This window comes from Leptonychotes weddellii, chromosome 10 (assembly GCF_054177405.1).
Source record: "Leptonychotes weddellii isolate Sample4059 chromosome 10, ASM5417740v2, whole genome shotgun sequence".
NCBI classification, from domain to species: domain Eukaryota; kingdom Metazoa; phylum Chordata; class Mammalia; order Carnivora; family Phocidae; genus Leptonychotes; species Leptonychotes weddellii.
The window spans coordinates 100,860,214-100,881,387 of NC_138378.1; the positions used below are offsets into that span (position 1 = coordinate 100,860,214).

Consider the following 21,174-nt stretch of genomic DNA (forward strand, 5'->3'; position numbering starts at 1 on the left):
TCAGCTGCTACCTGTAGACTCATCCCTTTCAGCTCTAAGACATATTTTCCCTTCTCTTCCCGCCGCTCCTCCATCTCTTTAGAATTGTAATAATGATACTTTATAATAATATTATTAATATTTTAATTGTATGCTGAGCTTTATGGTCTCCAGAACACATTACATCTCACTTCAGCCAGAGCCTGTGAAGTCGGCTGCACGAGGTGAATGGAGGCCCAAGGCCACCGGGCTAGGAAGCACAGGAGCCAAGACTCAGGTTTCTGACTTCCTGGAGGGACATGGGGGGCAGCTCCGGGCGCAGCCCCAGCACCTCTGTCCACCAGCCTGATGAGGGCTGCCCTGAGGCCCTGGTGCACTGTGCTCCGAAAGGGGGTTGAGGCCCATCAAGACCATACTTTTCAGAAGGCCCCCAGAAAGTGCCAGACCATATACCAAACTGCTGGGCGCTTTGCCAGGAGAGCCCATGGACCTATTTCCTGCCTCTGAGGAACTTCTGATATAAGCCAGGCCCCCTGGCTCCGACCCAAGTGTGACACACGAAGACAGCGGAATGAGGGGAGAACTGTGTGTGAACAGACAGGCTTCTCTACCGTAAGCAGGGTGAAGGGAAATTTTAAGGGTGGAAGCAAGGAAGATTATTTCTAGAAATTCCCATGGCAGGTATAATTTGCCTTGGGATTCTTCACCTTCCTCACACTCCCTATCCCGATGCACAAATAAATCACCAGGACAAAGATGGGACTGAATGAGAAGCACTTCCTCTCTCACTCTGTCATCAATGCAAGGGTCTTCTGTAAGGTGTCTTTCATCTTTCATGTTCCAGAATTCTGATGGCTTTGCTGCCAGGCTCTCACAAAAAGACGCTCAAGGGGAGGACTGTACCCCCTCCTCCCCTCTCTTCCCCCAGTACTTGGCCGAGCCGTCATCCCTCTGCCCGTCCCTGCCCAAGCCCTCTGGCTCCCTGAGCTCCTGAGTTAGCTAGGGGGCGGGGGGCTGGAAGGGCACACATGGCGGTGCTCAGAGCCAGGCAGAGGCCTAATGGGGGTGGGTGATGGGGGGGAGGGAAAGAGTCACAACCCAGATCAACGAGGGGACTTCTGTCACTTACGGAGAGAGAAGACAAACCCTGAGGAATGGTTTATCTTGTCTGGTACTGCAGTGGGTCCCTGTGTATATGTGAGACTCAGGGCCAACCCCTTCCTTTTGGGGCATCCTTCAATCCTCCACCTCCCGTGGGGGCTCTAGAGCATGTGCAGTTGATCTCTTTATATCCTGAATCTCCTTACTGTTGCTTTTTTGTAAAATACTGGATTTTCGAGGAGCGATTTCTCAGGTTAAGGTGGATAAGAAATGGGACCCCAGGGCCAGATTTGCCTGTTCTGCTACCAACTCTATGACCCTGGACAAGCTCCTTGACCTCTCTGCCTCAGTTTCCTTTTCTGTAAAACAAGAGCTACTGATAACTACCTCACACGATTATGGGGGAGAGTGAGTTTAGGTAGGTAAAGGCCTTGATGCGTGGCACGGAGGGAACTTGTGTACGTGACAGCAGGTGTCATGATGGCTCTCCAGCCCAGGGAGGCAGCTGTGTTGTGTGGCTCTCAGACCTGAGCCCACATCAGAAGCCCTGGGAGCTTCCCATCCCCAGGTATTCTAACTCAGTAAGTCCAGAGTGGGGCCCGAGCATTTTGCCTTTCTCACGAGTCCCCGGGTGACGTAGATGCTGCTGGCCCGGGGACGACACTTTGAGAACCAGTATCATCCTTACTATCCATACCCAGATTCTGAAAGCAGCCACGGGGCCAAGCTCAGTGCTAAGCACCTTTCATGCAGCTGAGGAAGTTGGGGTGCTGCAGGTTCAATAGCTAAGTACCTAAGCACCTCAGTACTGAAGCTCTTTCAAGCCAGCGTGGATAGAGTACTTGACCCCAAGTCAGCCTGGCTCCAGAGCGACCAAACTCAACTGTCAGCCAGCCTCGGGTCTTCATTCAGCTGGTATTTATGGAGCAGTTGATAAACCCTGCCTGCATATAGCACCGTGGAGTTCACAAAGCAATCTCAAATACATTTCCTCCTTCCGTACGCACAAAAGCCTGTGAAGTAGGTCAAGTATTAATATCGCCCGCCTTTACAAGGAAAATGTAATTATGGATGAAAACGAAGGCTGGGAGCGGCCTGGCATCTTGCTCAGGATGGCGGAGCCGCCCGGCCTCCCACGCTGCTCACACGGCCGTGCTGGCCGCCTCCCAGGATGCTCCGTGTGTGCCCCCCGTGCAGCCCAGCAGCAGAAAAGCAGAAGGTGTGGGTAGACGCTGGCTGCACGGCTACCCTCTGGCAGAGAAGTGAGCTGTGCAGAAGGAGACTCCGTTCTAGAATACTTCCCAGGCAGAGTGGGACCCGGGTATGCCAGTGAGGTGAGCGCTCACTCCCACGCTGAGGCTGTAGGGAGAGGACATGGAACAGCCTTGGGAGACAGAGGCTTATCCTAAGCTGGAGGAAAGGGAGGGTTGGCTTTGTGGCAGAGGGGCTGGTGAAGCATCCTGGCGGACAAACTGGGGACAGGAAAGTGGGGGGGGCGGAACGGAGCAACCAGGGCCGGGGTGGTGGGAGTGGCAGTGGATGTGCCGAAGGAGGGCCCTGAGGGGAACCATCTGGGGCCAGGCCAGCTCCCCTGGGCTAGACTTGACCTTTCTCCTCCGGCCACCCCAGGAGCCCAGAGCACCTGCCCCGTCGCAGGCCCTCCCAATCCGGAGCCACGTTCCTGGCACCCCCGCTATCCCTCCAATTGCTCTGATTAGAGGAGCAAAAACAAGCCAGGTGTTACCAGGAAATGGTCTAATTAGCACTTAGTGCTGACGATTTCTGGTTTTTTTTTTTTTCTTTTTTAAATCCTGGACATTTTTTATTCGCTAATCATCTCAGTTCAACCAGCACAGAGCTGCATGCGATTTACCTTTTGATGTTCACAGAAGAGAACTCTTGAATTTCAAAGAGCCGGCAGGGATTTGGGGGGAACTGCATGCAGAAGCTGCAGCCTTAATCAAACCTCATTAGAGGGTATTCTTCAAGCAGGTTTTCCCTCTCGTGCTGCCTCCCTCCCTCCTTTCCCTGTCTGATTAGAGGACTGGTTATTGGGTTGGTGTGTGTTTTCTTTGGGACTCTCAATCCCATGTGGCGAGGTCTCCTCCCACCACCGCCTGCCCCTCCCTGTCCCCACCTCCCAACAGGGAGCTCAGGGCTTGGAGTCAGGGTTCCTCTCCCACCTTATACTAGTTGCCATGGTGAGAATTAAGGCTTCATAAATAAAAGTAGCTCCAGGCAAAGTTCTCCTCCTGGAGAGTCTCTGCATCCTGCTTAGACAGGGCAGCTCAAGAGAAGCAGGGCTCAGATCGGCCCACCTGAGAGAACTCACAGAGCCTCCGCCAGCACCGTGTGAACCCCTCCCTGACCCGTGCAGGGCCACGGGCACCCCACGGTGGGCGATGGGGCCCTGGAAGGTGTCTGAGGAACCATGTGGTCTGGGGCGTTCGGAAGTGGAATAAGGCCTGAGACCCCAAAGGAACATGGAAACCCAGCCTCATCCTGTGAGTCCAGATCCGCAGCCCAGGCTGGCACGTGAAGTCAATCCTAAGATCATTCCTGCCACACAAAAATAGCAGTAATTGCCACTTCGAGCCAGACATGTTGCTAAGTCCTCTAGAAACATTTTCTCTCCAATTCTCCCAATGGCCCGGTGAAGTAGGTGCTGTTGTTCTTATCCCCATTTTACAGATGGGGCCTCTTACTGCACAGAGCAGTAAAGTAACTTGCCCTAGATCACACAGCTTGTAGGAAGGAGCTCCTAGGCTGCAAGCTTCTGGCAGGCAGAGCGGACCCAGTGCTGAGCACATAGGGGGTGGACAGGACACATCCCTGGAGGGAATGACAGGCCACGGCTCTGGGCTGGTCTCTGGCAACACAGAGAGTACTGACGGGGCCCCTGCCCCCAGGGACAGGACCGTCCAGTGGGGCCAGCAGACCAGTCCTCGGAGTCGGGCATGATGAAGGCCGCGGGAAGCAGAAACAATTAGTGCTCACGAAGGAGCGGGAAGCTGTTAGGAGGTGCGGTGAACAGGTCCTTGTGGCAGAGGAGGGGCATGTCAAGCCACGGCAGCGAGGGTGACCGGGATCTCCCTTACGAACAAGCAGGATGCCACCAGATGAGGGCCCTGGGCATGAGGAGGCTGCAAACGGGCCGTGACCAGATCATGAAGAGCGAACGTGCTGAGGGTTTGGGGGGAGATGGTGACGAGCCACGGTGGAGGCTTTGTCAACTTATTTGTCTGCATTAGTGAGGAAAGTCACACAATGAGAGATCAAACTGAGCCTGCAGAGAGCTCACTCTGGAGGCCCTGGGAGGACGGCCGGTCAGGTCAAGGCTGCTACAAAACATCGGTTCAAAAGTTGAACTGGGACAGAGGTGTAAGAGGTGGACGTGGTTTGAGGGACCTTCTCTCGTAGAACCAGCAGGTGTTGGTCACTGATTTGGTACGGGGTTTGGGGCGGCGGCGGGGGAAGGCAGTCACTGCGGATGACCCCTGGGTTCCCGTCTCGGTGTGGAGTGCATGCGGCAGCATTCACTAGGAGAAGGCAGGGTCCTATCCCAGGGGCTCACAGGTGAGCAGTGTGACTACACAAGCCCTTGGGTTGCCCTGAGTTTTCATTCCTCAAATGCGATGGTGTCTTAGAGCGTGGGTTAATACATGGGTTTGCCACTAGACGTCATAATTATCTCCCCTCCTTCCACCTTGCAGCGTGTTAAACCGCACGCCGATGAATCTGATCCAGGAGATCATATTAGTGGATGACTTCAGCAATGACCGTAAGTGTCTTCACCCCCTTGCTCTGTAAGTACAAGTTTCTGTTCCCAGCCCCTGCATAACAGGCAGAGGCCAGTCCACTGGTTCTCCGGGGATGGAGAAAAGCCTGGGTTTGTGGCAGGTGTGGAAGACTTCGAGGGTCTATGAGGGGCTCAAGAGGGAGACAGACCTTACATTTTAAAAACAATGTCTTGGATTCTCTGCTGCAAGTCTTTGAGGACCTACGTAGTAAATTTAGTAGATCCTTGATTGGGTTGGTGTGTGTATATGCATGTGTGTGCACACACGTGTGTGTCACTGCCCCCTACTTACACTGGACATGGAAACCTTTGGAGGATTGAGCCTGGGACCCAGAGCAATTTATATCACTAGAGGTTCCTGACTTATCTGTGGTCATCTGCTAGCCTGAGTGTAGGCTGAAACACCCCCTCCTTTCATTCTTGCGGGAGGGCTGGGTGGGCTCCGCGGGAGAGAGGCTAAGGTTGGTAAACCAGCGAAGCAAAACCAACATGGTGGGGTCCCAATGTGGAGTTCAGAGGATTGGTAAATCAAGCAAGTGATGGGGTAAGCAGGCAAGCCAGAGACAAGTCCGGGGTGATGCTGGAGACGGGATCTCTTCCTGCCCATTCTGGCACATTCCCCCGAATGGGGGAGAGTTCAGCCAACTCTGTGTGATGGGATACAGTGGACAGATCACTTAACAGATAAGGTCTCCAGTATCAAAAGTCTATGATCAGAAAGGAAAATCCAAAATTCATCTCATCCATTGTGGGGTCTCCCAGCAGTTTTTGCTAGACTCCACTAGAGTGAGCAAGACTCTTGTCTCATGTTTTTAATGGTCTATAGAAAAGGAGAAGAGTCTCCAGGTGACCATACCAAGAATTCCCATCTGGAAGTGCTTCCTGATAAGAACACAGGTGCTGATGTGCGACTGACCTGCTCCAAAAAGGCCCCTTTGGGCCACTTTGCATGGACTGGGCCACATTGCATATAAATAGAAGTGGTCAGTCAGCCTCATCCAAAACCCACAATCACCCTGGAGTCGGGACAGGGCTCTGCGGTTGGGGACAGGCTGGGCTGCCTTACCTACTCTTTGGGTTCACGTCCATCCCAGGGTGCTCACACCACATAACCTTTTGTCTTCGCAGCTGAGGACTGCTTGCAGCTCATCAAGTTGCCCAAGGTGAAGTGCATTCGCAATAGCGAGCGGCAAGGTGGGTCTGTGCAGCTAGGCAGGACCTTGGAGCGTGAGTGTGGGGGGCTGGGGGGGTGTGTGTGTGTGCATCTGGCTGTGTGTTCAGTGTGCAGGGGATGTCGTGTGGCTCCTCTGTGAGCTCTCTGGAAGATGGAAGGACAGGAGCCCCCACTTGCCCATTTGTCCCTGCCACAGGTCTGGTCCGGTCCCGGATCCAGGGCGCTAATGTTGCCAAGGGCACCACTCTGACTTTCCTGGACAGCCACTGCGAGGTGAACAGGGACTGGCTCCAGCCCCTGCTGCACAGAGTCAAAGAGGTGAGTGGGGCAGACTGAGGGTCAGGGTGCTGCGTCCCCACCTTCTCTAGGCTCTCAAGCCAGTCCTTCACATTTGTCCCCTGCCGGGCCCTCTGGGAGGGGGACGGGACTGATTGCTGTCCCCGTGTTATAGATGGAGACACTGAGCTAGAGCACCCTGCCACGGTCACACAGCAGGCGGTGGTGGGGCAAAGCCGGGGACCTGGTCTTTGTATCCCGCTGTCAACCCGCAGCAGACCTGTGAGTGGGGCTGCTGGCCCCCGCTGATAACGTGACGCCGGCAGCTTCCTGGGTGAGAGAACCACCCAGAACTATTTCTCCCAGACAATAGAAGGTTCCAGAAAGGGAGCCCTGTTGAGTGCCTTTTGTGACAAGGAGGCAGTGGAGTTAACTGGTCCTCGTCACCCAATACCTGAGGCTTCTGTCTTCCCTCCACCCATGCATCACCCTTGCCCAAAGGCTGACGCAGGTGACAGGATGCTGAGAAACCTGAGTTCCTGGCCTCTGCCTGCCCTTAAATTGCTCGGGGATTCTGTGTGCTTCCGCTCTCCACGTCTGTTAACTCCTTTTGAAAGTGAAAAAAACCTTTCCTTAATGTTCCCATTGGTATTATATATTCCACAAAGACCGTCCACCCCCGTCCTGATGTACAGAAGGCACTGTGTTGTAGGAGCTTAGCATTTGGGCCGTTCCTGTCCTCCCTGATCTACTGACTCCCACAGCTGCTCTGTGAAGTACGAGGCCGGGTATTTTTCATATACCCATTTCACGGATGAGGACACAGTGTCAGGGGAGAGGCGTAACTTGGGCTGATTCTCCCTAGCTGGTACCACGCGCACCAGAGCCCCCACACCATCTCCCCTGTGCCGTGGTGATTTCCTTCTTGCTCTTTGTGGCGGCTACCTTGCTCCTCCCTGCAAAATGACAGCATTGAGGACGAAAGAATCCGTACGTGTGAACTGCTCAGAGAAGTGGGAAACCCTTCCTGACTCTGTTAGTTCTGATGAGAGCTCTCACACGTGGGCCTAGATGTGAATCCCCGTCCCCTGATCGCCTTCCCTGAGATTGGGGCGGACACCGACCGCCGGTTAGGAAAATCCTCTCTCCCCTCTTTCTGGCACAATCCAAGTGTAGGGGTCTGCATTGAGAAATAGTAGATTATGAACAGGCCATTTAGTTGAAGGGCTTTGCCTGGCCCTAGAGGCCCTTCCAAATCTTCCCCTCGCTGTGTCCCAGAGGGGAGGGGCGCTGGGGGTAGGGCTGGAAGTGCCAACCCTCTGTCATGTGCTTGGTCCACCCCCCCACCCCGGGAACAGTCACCTCATTAGCATAAACTCAGGTTTGGTGAGAGAGGATTGCTATGAATCACGAAGATGCCCCTGTCACCCCATCACTCAGGAAATCCCAAGGATTTCAGAAGCTCTTGTGCAATGAACCAGGAACAAAGACCAGGGGTAGATTTCTTCTTATATCACAACATCACGGTATATACCACATTTTTAGTTAAGTTTTTAATTTTAATTCGAGTATAGTTAACATACAGTGTTAGTTTCAGGTGTACAATAGAGTGATTCAGCAAGTCTATATATTGCTCAGTGTTCATCACATCAAGTGTACTCTGAATCCCCATCACCTGTTTCACCCATCCCCCCACCCACCTCCCCTCTGGTGACCATCAGTTTGTTCCCTGTGGTTAAAGGTCTGTTTCTTGGTTTCTCTCTCCCTCTCTCCTTTTATTCCCCTTTGCTCATTTGTTTTGTTTTTTAAATTCCACATGTGAGTGAAATCATATGGCATTTGTCTTTCTCTGACTGACTTATTTCACTTAGCATTATACCCTCTGGATCCATCCATGTTGTTGCAAATGGCAAGATTTCATCTTTTTATGGCTGAGTACTATTCCACTGTATATCTATACCACATCTTCTTTATCCATTCATCAGTCAGTGGACACTTGGGCAGCTTCCATAGTTTGGCTATTGTAAATAATGCTGCAATCAACATAGGGGTGCATATATCCCTTTGAATTAGTGTTTTGGTATTTTTTGGGTAAATACCTAGTAGTGCAATGACTGGATCATAGGGTAGTTCTATTTTTAACTTTTCAAGGAACCTCCATACTGTTTCCCAGAGTGGCTGCACCAGCTTGCCTTCCCACCAACAGTGCACGAGGGTTCCTATTTCTCCACATCCATTCCAACAATTGTTGTTTCTTGTGTTGTTGATTTTAGCCATTCTCACAGCTGTGAGATTGTATCTCATTGTGGTTTTGATTTGCATTTGCCTAATGATTAGTGATGTTGAGGATCTTTTCATGTGTCTCTTGGCCATCTGTATGTCTTTTTTGGAGAAATGTCTGCTCAGGTCCTCTGCCCACTTTTTAATTGATTGTTTTTTTTGTTTTTTATCTTTTTTGGTGTTGAGTTTTATAAGTTCTTTACATATTTTGGAGACTAACCCTTTATCAGATAGGTCATTTGCAAATGTATTCTCTCATTCAGTAGCTTGTCTTTTAGTTCTGTTGATTGTTTCCTTCACTGTGCAGAAGTGTTTTATTTTGATGTAGTCCCAATAGTTTATTTTGGCTTTTGTTTCCCTTGCCTCAGGAGACATATTTAGAAAAAAAATGCTGTGTCCGACGTCGGAGAAATTACTGCCTGAATACTACAGTTTGTTTATCCATTCCTCTGCTAATAGACATTTTGGGTTGTTTCCACCTTTTTACTATTGTAAATAGCACTGCTATGAACATTAGTATGTAAGTTTGAGTACCTGCTTCCAATTCTTTGGGGTCCATACCAATGAGTGGAATGGTGGGGTCACATGGAAGTTCAGCGTTTGACCTATAGGACCCCACCCCAGGCTGCTGTAGCCCTGCAGGATATGTTAGGGGGCCTTGCTTTCCTTAGACAGCTTTAATGAACCCTTTCCACCCCAGGGCCTCAGAGACCTTCACAGAAGCTCTCTCTGAAAAATGCTCTCATTGCTACATCCCTGGCCAGGCTCACCTGCAGATCAGAGAAGCCTTCATTTCCTCCTTCCTCCTTGTGAGTGCTCCTTGCAGCCCAGGCTCCTGTGGGAGGCATTTGGCTCCACAATAGAGCTCACCCTCCCAGGCTGAGCTTCCAGTCCCCACCACTGTCTGACCTAAAGCTTTGGTAGCAGAGGACTGGTCGGACAGACCCGGGGCTATGGTCCGACTCTGCCCCTTGCCGGGGCCACAGCAGCCTCCATGGGCTGCAGAGGTTTCTACCAGACCCTGACTCCAGTTGATGGAACATTCTCCTGAGACATCCCCTTCAGGACAGGGATGTGGGCATGTGTCAGGCTGTGTTAACACGTGTCTTTGTGTCTTGTCTCAGAGTAAAACGTGATTTGTCTTGTGAGTGGAAGTGGAAACTTTAAGCTGTAATTGGAGTTGGGGATTTTCAAAAATAGAAAGAGATAAGAAAGAGCTGGGTTTGGGCTGTCAGAAGCCGTCCTCAGCTGGTCTCGTCCACATGGAACCCCCTCGATGTCCTGTTTCTTTTCTTCAGTTACTCAAAGATACTTGAAACAAGCACCAGGTTGGCTTTAATTTTTTTAACAGAGGCCTCTTTTTTCCCCCCGCTCCTTATCTACATATTTCTTTAGTTGGAAAAAAGGTTTTGAGAAATTTCAATCCCTGTAGCATTTGGTAAATTTATATAAATAATGGCTTACATATGCTTCAATGCCTTTCACACGCCTCCCTCCCATGTTCCATCCAGAAGCCCTGTTAGGAAGGCGAGATGGTTTTGCAAATAATAATTTGTCTTCACTTTATAGATGAAGAGACAGTTCCTCAGTGTGTGCTGGTGTGCTTTAGGTGACATGTATTCTAGATGGCAGAACCAGAACAAGAACCCAGGTCACCTGTCACCTCCTCAAGGACCGCTCCTTCTCCTGCGCCCCTACGTCCAGGCTGCCTTAGAAGCCCCATTGTAATCCTCTGCCACCTGTCCTCCCCCTTCCCTAGACTGTGAGGTCTTATTCGTCTTTGTACCTGCCACAACTCCTAAACTATAAGAGGCACTCCGTAAAGCTGGCTGACCAAATGAGTGAATGATCTCTCTAGGAGGTTCTTTTTTAATTATTATTTTTTTAGAGGAGTGGGCAGAGGGAGAGGGAGAGAGAGAATCTTAAGCAGGCTCCACACACAGTGCAGAGCCCGACGCGGAGCTTGATCTCACAACCCTGAGATCATGACCTGAGCCGAAATCAAGAGTTGGATGCATAACCAACTGAGACACCCAAGTGGCCATCTCTTGGAGTTTTTTGAGGACCTGTTCCCAATGTGGTTTTCATTATATGAACGGGTGGAGAAAGGAGAGGTGTACTGCAAGGATTATTGATGGCCATTGGCTCATGCATTCAGCTCCTGTCATTGCTGGGCTCCTGTCCATGGGGCAGGGCCCGGGCTCAGATTCGTGTTGGGGAGTGGGGAAGAAGGGGTGCAGTCCTGGGTTGTCAGGGGTTCGTCCAGCTGCCTGATTAAGCCTACCTGTGGGCCTAGCCTGAAAGGCCATCCTCCCGGAGCACACAGCAAGGACCTGTGGTGGGTCTGGGTATCTTTATGGAGAGTCCCTCTGTCCCTGAACCTGTAAGAGGAGAGGCCATCTTTCTCAGCGGAAACTGACCCTACCTGCTTTGCTGCCGGCCATTGACATAGCGTCCTCAGAGGGGGTTAATAGCCTCTGTAGCCAACGCCAATGGATTACCCGCTGCCCAGCAGGCTGTGGGCTGGTGCTGAGGACTACACAGGTGGAGCAGTTACTGACCCCCTAGGTCACTCAGAGACATTTGTGTCCTGGCCTCAAGGCTCATGTATAAAGTCTCGTGTAGCTTCTTTTGAAGGTCATGGCTCCACACAGCACTTATCCCCAGATGTCCCTGATCACCTATCTGTTCTCCATGACTCAAGCAGACACCACACATGAGCTTTGGCAGGAATAAGAGAAGGGCAGAAGCCCTCAGAACTTAGAGGGAGAGGTTACCAGAGCCGGTGAACCCTGGAGGCGGAGTCCCTGGGTGGCTTCTGGGGAAGGCTGTGGCCGAGGTAAGCAACCAGCATTTTATTTTGTATTTCAGTTTCCAAATATTGAGGAGAAATTAAAAAGCCAGGATTGCCGTTTGGGGGGCCCCTGAGACCACCTTCAGGTTCAGTAATTCACTAGAAGGACTTGGAACTTAGCAAAGCTGTTATTTTCATCATTGCTGTTTAGTATAGCAAATGGATACAGGTGAGACTCCGCAGTGGGAAAAGGTGCACAGAGAGAGTTGCAGACATGAGCTTCCAGTGGACTGCCCCCAGTGGGGTTGCAGAGACAGCACTTCCTTCTCCCAGCAACGATGTAGAACAGCACGTACAGAGCGTTGAGAAACAGCGAAGCCCACCCAAGCCTTGGTGTCTGGGCTTTCTGTTGGGCATCAGTCACATAGACATGGGCTGACCCCCATGGTCTCCATGCCCCTCCAGAGGTCAGTTTGAGCTGGTATACCACACAGCCCAAGGCCCTTAGCGTAAGTCACACTGTTAGCATAGACTATCTGGTATATTCCAAGGCTCCCAGGTAAACAGAGGCAGGACATTCTGAGGGCTTAGAAGTTACTGCCCAGAAGCCGGGCAAGGGCCAAACATATCTGTGGGCAAGATGAATCCTTGACCACACAAGCGTCTATGTAAGGACTTAGTGAAGCTACAGAGACCCCAGAACTCAACCAGCAAAGGCTAAATGAGAACTTTGTCAGACTCACAGGAGAAGTTCAGTCTCTGAACTTGTGAGAACACGTCAGAATTCAAGTCACAGGAATATCTTCGGGGTTGTGTCCATGGGCAGGTATTGGTGTGGGTGGCTGGGTGTGTGCATGCCGTGTGCGTGCACGCACACGCACACACACACACACAGATGCAGGATGACAGTGCCTGAGAAGAGCCTGGAGAGCGGAGGCAGCTGGGCAGGTGCCGTGTTGACTGTGGAAGAAGCATCTGTGCACGTCCCAGCGGTAGAAGCAATGCACTGAAAATGAGCATTTCTTTCCACACGGGCCACTCGGCTTCCGAGGTACCTTGTCACTGTCAGGATGAATCACATGTGGAAGCTGAGGGCCAGATGAAGTCTGTGAACATAAAAACAGACACCCGGTGAGTCTGAGCTTAAAATAAGAAGACAGCCTCATTTGGGAGAGAGATTGAACCAGGAAATGAAATGGCTGCAAGGAGAAGCAGAGGCTCCTGCCCGTGCAGGCTGGTGGGGGAGGGGGAGAAGGGGGAGGACTACAAAAGTGTCCTTGCTTGATGTGCCCACACCTGCTGGTGCTCCCAGGCTGCCTGATTCCCACTTGGCTGTGGAGTGGCCTTCCCACTGCCCCTAGTCCCTCCTTCTGTGAGGTACAGGGTGTTCACCCAGAGCAGGGAAGGCTTTAAAAATCTACGCCATGCCTTGACAGCCCCCAAGCACTGGTGAATATGTCTTGCCTATTTTGAAAACGTTTCCTGAGTGGCTTTGTTGCCTGTGGACAGTGTGGCCTGCAGGATGCAGCAAGTGAGGAAGCTGGAGGGTGAGCTACATGCCTTTTGTGGATGGTCTTGAATGCCAAGCTAAGCGAACCTTATCTTCCAGGCAGTTCAGGGTTTTAGCTGCTGAGCTGCAGAGTGAGATTTTCCCATCGGAATGACAGCTTCCCTGGCCACCAAAGGGAAGAGGGTGAGATAAGATCAGGAGTCTACCATGGTATGCCAGGCGTGAGGGAAAAGGAGAGGGCATGCTTAGAAGGGCAGTTCCTGAGTTAGAATGGGCAGGACTGATCAGGGCAATGGGCAGAGGCGAAGCTTCTTTGTGCTGGGGAGGCAGAGGGCTACCCGATGGTTCTGTTAGCAGAAATAGGCAAGTGAGGGAAAGGAGCACGTTTGGGGAGAAGATGATGAAGCCATCACTGAAAGCTTGTGTGAAATTCACATGGAAGGGGCCAGTGGCCTAGTGGATCCGAGGCTGGGAGCAAGGGGGTAAGTCAGGGCTGGAGGCACAGATCTGTGAGGACCACAGGTGACATCTGAAGGTAGGAGTCTCCAGAGATGCTATTCATCAACTTGCCTAGAAACAAACGCATCGAATGAAAGTATTTGGAAATTCCAAGGTGTTCTTCATGTGGGTGTATGGCTTTGCTTCATGCAACTGAAGGCTGAGGTCACCTTCCCAGCTGCCTGTGGCCTCTGCCTTCTGAGAGCCCATTGGTGGTGAAGGACTTCTTCCTCCCTCCCGCTTCCGCAGCGTCCTCACTCTCCAGCCACCCATGCTGTCTCCCCGCCATGCTCAGATGGCTCTTGGGGCTAAGAATGCCCCCAGAAGTCAGAAAAAGGCTTATAGCATTTTAGGCATTGAAACTGGAGAGGCCACAGCATCCAGTGGTCCATTTTATAGATGAGAAAATTGAGATCCAGAGATGGAAGTGCTTGGTCAGGGCCACAAAACCAGCCTGGCATTACCAGGACAAGGCCCTCCCATGCCCGCTGATTGCCGGCCTGGCCCCTTGACGCCACAGACTGAGCCTGGAGTCTGCTTTCTTACAGGACTACACGCGGGTGGTGTGCCCTGTGATTGACATCATCAGCTTGGACAACTTCAACTACATCGAGTCCGCCACGGAGCTCAGAGGGGGTGAGTGGGACCAACGCCTTCTCCCCAGCGAGGACTCATGCTCCCCCCTGGTCGGCATTTTCTAGGGGGAGAGTGGGGAGACGTCTGCTAGTGGTTTGTCTGGAGCATCCAGCCCTGTGTCCTATAATGTCAGTAGCTCCAGTGTGTCCTTACCACTGAGACTATGAATGGAATGACCAGGGGGGCGTGCAGGATGCACCCAGACCCCAGAGCTCTGGCTCCAGTGTGGGCTCGCTCTGGGAATAGGAGGGAAGCCAAGGACCTCCTGGCTAGGTGGGGCCTGTTCTGGCATCTCAGCATTGGGCACCACGTGCTCTCTGAAGCCCACCACGGTTCTGCTTAGGGCCTAGTGTTGATCCCTCAAGACTGATCTGAGGGGAATCAGCCCCATAAAAACCTGCTCGCACCTTCCCAAGGCTCCTGGCCAAGGGCCACACCCATAACTGTCCATCCTGTCCCCCTTGGGCTCTGTTGAGCCTGACTCTGTCTTCTGCCTTTTATCCCCTAACCGTGCCCAGCAGGGAAGGCTCAGAGAGGCAATAGAAGGAAACTGTGAGAGGGAAATCCGACGGCCTTCTTGCTGATCAGCTTGGGTGAGACCTGCTGTCTCTAGGCCCAGCTTCCCTGGATGTGTTCATGAGCTTCTAGAGAAGGGATGTGTCATGCAAATCAACTGAGTGCGTGCTGTGTTCTAGGGTTTGACTGGAGCCTCCACTTCCAATGGGAGCAACTCTCCCCAGAGCAGAAGGCTCGGCGTCTGGACCCTGCTGAGCCCATTAGGTAAGTCAGGGCAGGGGTGGGTAGGCAGATCCGTCACCACTGGGTCCCTCTCACTGCCACATGGTATAGGAGGCATTCCACATCAGACGCTCAAAAGATTGGGCAGAGACCAAGAGAACCCTTTGCCAGGCCAGCCCCACTTTGCCCTTTGGGAGTTTCTGTCTTCAAAGAGACTTCTCCTAAGGGGACAGAGGCCTGATAGGACCTATACTGAGAAGTTGCCCAGTGTTGTCCTCCCACACATGAGCCACCGTGTAGTTACACTTCCCATTAAATGTTGAAGGGTCCCAGATGGTCCTGCTTGAGCCTCTGACAGGGGGAAAGAGGGCCCTTTCAGGCCAGAGCAGAACCACTAGGTCTTAGATGTCAGGATTCAGCCCAGGAAGGTCAGGTCAGCACTGCTGTAAGTGGAGGCTGAGCTCGAGGCCTGGCCACTGCTGCTTAGTAACAAACACGTCTGCTCCGTCCTGTGTGACCACGTGATGGTCGCATCAACTCTGGGCTCCTTTGCAGAGCTGCGGATGCTTTGTCCTGGTCTGCATTCTCCCTTCACGTGGGAGACTCCCAGCACGTGGTAGCAAGATGGCCGCCTGGGGTTCAGGGCTTCTCTGAGGGCTGGGGGTAGACTAGAGTATGGTGTCTGCCCAGTGGGGGAGCCTGTGTTCTCAGCTTGGAGGGCATATGGTCTGGATGTTCCTACCTAAGATGGGTGCTCCTGTCCCAGACCTGTTTGGGATCTCCACGCTGACACTTGTTGGCCTCAGGTGGGGTGTCAGGAGGGTCAGAAGTGCTTGGAGAAGTACAAAAAAGGCCACCGGGGTGCAGTTTCTCTGGCCAGTGACTTAGGGATGCCCCGGATTCCTCGTGGGCATCTCTGGATCTCTGGACCTGCCATATAGTAAACGTTGGATCATTTGCACTGAATTAACTTAAGTCAGATGGAGAAGCAAGGAGCTAGGAAGAACCAAATGCTGATGCTTCCGACAGATGTGTGTGGTTAGGAGAACTCTGCCGGGGACCAATGTCTCATCCACCTGCTGGCCCCTATATCCCCTCGCCAGCCTCCATGAGCTGGAGTGGTGCCAAGAGGGAGATTGGAGCCAGACGGCATGCTGGCTAATGCCCTTTACTTCTGAACCCTCTTACCACACCGAGCGCCATGCAGCCCACAGCAGCTTCCATTACTCCCCACGGGCGGCCCCTGATGTGGCAAGGACCAAGTCAAGGACAAGGCCGGTGGTGCTGGTGCAGCTGACTCCAGGTTTTTAGCTTCTCTGGCCCAGTGGTGGGGTTCTCAGGGCAGGTTCTGTTTTTGTGGGAATAGCCCCCTCATCAGAGAACGAGCGTTTCCCAGGATTAGGTCAGTTCTCAGGGAACCGCCTGGGGTCGTGGCCTTGGGAGACCTGGTTTCTTGACCTGCTGTCCATCAACTACGTGACATGGGAGAAAACTCTCTTTGCCCTCTGGACCTGCTGGATGAGGGGCCAGGTCCCCGCGGGCTCGCCCACCTCTCCCCGCTGTTGATCCTTCTGGATATGAGTCCCTGTGCTCACTGGATTATCTGGCTGGACTCTTCTGCGTTTGCCTGCCTTCCTCTGCAGCCCTTTGCTTTCCAAGTGGCTTCTCTGGCATCCCTCTCAGCAGTCAGAGGCGGGGAAGGTGGGGGTGGGGGCCCAAGGAAGAAGACGAAGTTGAGGGTGTGTTAGTTAGCTGGGGCTGCTGCAGCAAAGTGCCGCACACGGAGCAGCTTATCAACAGAAACACGTGGTCTCGCGGCTCTGGAGGCTAGAAGTCCAGAATCAAGGTGTTGGCAGGGTTGTTTCCTTCTGAGGGTGCTGCCGGCCTCTCGCCCTGGCTTGCTTTCTTTTTTTTAAAGAATTAGTTATTTTAGAGAGCATGCAGGAGTGCGGGGGAGGGGCATAGGGCGAGAGAGAAGGGAAGTGGGTTCCCTGATGAGCGGGGAGCCTGATGCAGGACTTGATCTCAGGACCCTGAGATCATAACCTGAGCTGAAACCAAGAGTCGGATGCTTAGCCAACTGAGGTAGCCTGGTACCCCTCTCCTTTGCTTTCCGATGACCATCTTCTCTGTGTCTCTTCCCATTATGGGCTCTCTGTACAGGTCTGTCTCTTCTGGCTCGGCGTTTCCTTTTTCATAAGGACACTAATCACATGGGATTGGGGTCCACCCTGATGAGCTCATTTTAACTTGATTACCTCTCTAGAGACGCTCTCCCCAAATAAGGTCACAATCCGAGGTACTGGGGGTTAGGACCCCAATATATTATTTTAGGAGGTGTACAGAGGGAAGTAAAGGGAGAGGGCCCAATCTCAAGAAATGGATGTACTGTTAATGGGTGCTGCTTCAGTCCTCCTTCTCTGCCTGGTCAGCGGCCCACTGCCTGGGCTCCCAACAGTGGAGTCCCAAGAGAGCCACGCTGGGCAGGGCCTGTGGGAGAGGCCAGTGGAGGATCCCCAGGCCCTCAGAACAGTGGGCTTCTGAGCGAGTCCCGGGCGCCCGCAGAAGGCATGCTGACAAGTAAATTAGCCTGTCTGTGAAGTCTAGAGATTTAAAATCAAAAGGCAAAACCCTGGAGCATGTTCTTGTTTTAGGTAATGCATTGGCCCTCGTAAAGAGGAAAAACAATGGGGAGAAAAGAGCGTGGGGTTCTGCACGGCCAGGACAGATGAATGGGCCGGTGGTCACTCCTCCCTCTCCCATAACTTCCTCTTTCCCTTCCAAATGCACAGGACTCCCATCATAGCTGGGGGGCTCTTCGTGATGGACAAATCCTGGTTCGATTACTTGGGGAAGTATGATACGGACATGGACATCTGGGGTGGAGAGAATTTTGGTGAGTCACTGTCTCTGCGTCCTGGGCCACATGCACCCGGGATGAGGGCCCGGGAAGGGGGCAGTAGGTCACTCCTTGGGGGCAAGGCCAGGTGGAGCACGAGAGGAGTAGTTGCTGGGAGACTGGAGGTAACAGGGCATTTCTCCATGGGGAAAGCCTCCCCTAGGAAGACCATCAGGAGCGAGTTGACAGCAAAAGCCAGTAAGACTAAGGAGCCCATGTTCTAGTCCCCACCCCACCCAGGGGCCTGCCGGCTGGGAGCTAGAAAAGGAAACGAACATGGCTGGGCCCGGATGGGGTTTTGAGTTTGACAGATCCAGCTCCACGGATTTTCACAAAAGCCCCTAGAAGCACCCCCGTGTCACACTTTCACACTCAAGGCAACTATAGGGTCGCTCAGTGTTATGAGCTCCACGGATGGGTCCCGGACTGCTCTCTCCTAGGGCTGCAGAATGCAACTCGACGCAACTGCGGCCAGACGTGTTTGCAGTTTGGGGACCTGTGACCCCTTTCACCCTCACCCCTTTCTCTCTCACTAAAAGATAAGGGCCAGATGCTCCCAGGCTTCCGTAGCAACTACCCCCAGACCCTCGTCATTAACCCGCTCTGAGTACTGTGTGCACAGAGCAACCAGCAGATGTTTACCAAATGTCACAGGGGTCGCTGTCAATCCTCTTCATCCCCAGCCTCCTTCTACCTCCAAATAAATCCCCAAGTTCCGTGCTCCCAGCTCAAGCCTGCCTCGGGGAGGGATTCAGCTCTGTTTTGTTCCCAGCTGTCTCCGGTGCTTCAAATAGTGCCCCCATGAAGGAGGCTTCCGTAACTACTTGTTAAATGAAGCACCGGAGAAGAGCAAGAGGCTGGCATGTCACTGGGGAGCGTTCGGCACGGGCCCCCGAGCAGTGGTGCGGCCCCGAGAATGGATGATCCGTGGGGCTCGTCCGGGCATTCAGCAGTAATTCCATGCATTGTCCTCTGCCGTTGTTTTCTCCTGTCTCTGCCTCCAGAGTGTTTTATGGCTTTCTTCCTCAGTCGCTAAGAGTTATTTTCCAGAAATTTATGGCTGCTGGCCTGACCCACAGCATCTGTTCTCCCAAAATGGGCAGTGTAGAGAAATCCATCAGATAAGTACAGCTCTTGCCATTCGGGGGCTGGATTGGAAGCTCAGCAAACAAGCAGAAAACCCCAAACCCCCAAACCAAACTGATTCTCCTTGCTGGCACCCAGTCCTGGAACAGAACAGGGAAATCTGGTACAGGTTTGAGATCAGCACTGCCTACACGGGCCCAGGAGAACTTGGGACCAGGTAGGGCCTTGTCATTCCCAGTGGGGACGGGATCACTCTCTTTCTGGGCAGAGCCAGCGGGACATCCTGCTGCTCACGATGCCTCTCGTGATCCGTAGTGATGTGCTCTGGCCTTTCCTCCCATCATCAAGTGAATCCTTTCTGCAGTCCTTTGGATAGACAGAAGTCATCTCGTCTCTATTCTAACGCCGTTTATGACAATTGCGTTCACTGCTTCACAGTTGGGCTCATTCTGTTGCTGCGAATTTTGGGGTTGAATTGTTAGAAATTTCTAGGTTGAAGCCCATCTCGCTCTAGCCTCTGTCTGTCGGGGCTTATGCTGCCCCCCCACCCCCTGTCACCCTTACAAAGGGAGTGTGATCCTTCCTCCATGGGGCAGTCACGTTGGGATTCAGGCAGCACGTTATTTTTAATGATCGCACATTCTGGTCCAACCTACCAGTCCCTGCTGTTTATGGCTGTGTTGACATGCATCTGCTCCTACCAAGCGGCAGTCTCAGCTAGTTGCTACCCAGTCGTTGGACACTCACCAGTGCTGATTTGAATGGGGAAGGAGAGAGGGGCTTCTGAGGAGGTGTGGGAGAGGCATTTTACAGTCCGTTGCAAAATTTTTTAAACCACAAAAAAGCACTGCAGACAGCTATCCCAGGAGACACTGTTTTCTCCGCTCCCGACATTCTCTTGTGTTATAGTCAGCTCCCAGCACTTTGAAAGCCGTTTCTGGATTTTTTTTTTTAGCATTTTATATGCCAGAAGATGCAGTGCTTGTCCGATGGTACATAGATCATGTGGGGCAGTCCAGCTCTGCAGGCGAGCATAGGTAGGAACCTGAGGGCATGAAGGTGGGGATTTCGAAGAGCCCATCAGGATGGGGTGATGATCAGGGGTTTGGTGGGATTGGGGAGCACTGCTTCACTTTCAGAGGAGAGATGATACTAAGGGAAGGAATTCTTGCTCCAGGGGGTGGGAGGGGGCCCTCCCCACCGCCCAGCTCACCACGTCCTGAGAGCCACATCCCCAGCGTTGTTCACATTCACCCCTCTCTCCATCCCCAGGACTACTCCACTCCCCTCAAAGCCAGCCTCCCAATGGGCCAGAGAGCACTGTCTGAAATGCAGGTTCTCTCCCACTTCCCAGACCAGGCAGACACATGGTTGCTTCTTGTCCTATTCCATAGGGAGTATGGGAAGTTAAGAACACCAGCTTGGCATCTGCAGTTGTATGGTCCTGGGTGACCATGGTGGGCCAGTGGCTAGTCCTTGTTCAGCAGCTGGGGGGCTGGATGCAGCGTGATTGCCCCAGATGGCATGAAGTACAGTGTTGTAGACAAATAAGAGGATCTCTACTCAAGTCCATGAGTTCATGGAAAAATAATAACAGAGCTTTCAGGCCCAGGAGGTCCTGAGAACTTAAAGATCATTAAAAGGAAGGGTCTCTGTTGGTGCAATTATATGTGTGGACTTAGGGATAACAGTAGCCACCCAGGGGCCCACCGCTGCCCACTCCACTTCCCCTGTCCTGAGTTGGTTGAAGGTACAGTGGTCCTGCTGCTGTGGGTACAATGTGTGTTGGTACACAGTATGTGTGGCTCCGTGCAAGCTAGAATCATCGCATTCCGCAGAGCCTGTGTCCCAAGCTCCCTCCACCTTTGTTCAGAAACCAGACTATACAATGAACTTGGAACCTGGGTGGGTCTGGCTGAGCAATAGTGTATGAATAGCTGTGGCTTGGTTTCTGGGGAGAGAGCATCCCCTCTCCCTTCCAGCAGTCGTGGGCTTGGCAGGTAGACACTGGGCTGGTGGGGGGCGGGGGTGGGGGGCCCATGGGGCCCTGGTAGGACTACCAGTGGGTTGGTGGGGACACAGGAGGAAAGAAGTGAGGATGGAAGGTGGGGAGGGCAGTTTGCCCTCAAGTAGGAGTCTGACGTCTAAAGAAAATAAGATAGCGGTGCCCCCAATGAGGGTGGAGTAATTACCCGTCTCCCTGCCTGGAATTCAAAGTGGATTAGGGCCTGCGTGATATTCATCCCCAGGGAGATTGTGCTGGCGCTGACTCAGCGAGAACCCCCTACAGATTCCCTACATCGTCTTTTTGCTCCGTCCCCCTCACTTAAGAAAGTGATGACTTGGCAGGGAGCCGCAGATGTGGAAAGCGCAGGGTCCGGGCGGTGCCTGGAAGGCCGGCTGC

At 52.7% G+C, this 21,174-nt stretch overlaps 1 protein-coding gene across 2 annotated transcripts in view; it reads left to right on the forward strand.

Annotated features, from left to right (window-relative positions):
- The window catches only part of GALNT14 (polypeptide N-acetylgalactosaminyltransferase 14), a 197,918-nt gene that overhangs the window by 155,242 nt on the left and 21,502 nt on the right, over positions 1-21,174 (forward strand). For both annotated transcript variants that reach the window (XM_081796969.1, XM_081796968.1), the window contains exons 4-9: positions 4,794-4,861; positions 6,008-6,073; positions 6,250-6,371; positions 13,960-14,047; positions 14,743-14,827; positions 17,578-17,681. In XM_081796969.1, the coding sequence (XP_081653095.1) occupies positions 4,794-4,861; positions 6,008-6,073; positions 6,250-6,371; positions 13,960-14,047; positions 14,743-14,827; positions 17,578-17,681 (533 nt within the window). The remainder of the gene's footprint in view (positions 1-4,793; positions 4,862-6,007; positions 6,074-6,249; positions 6,372-13,959; positions 14,048-14,742; positions 14,828-17,577; positions 17,682-21,174) is intronic.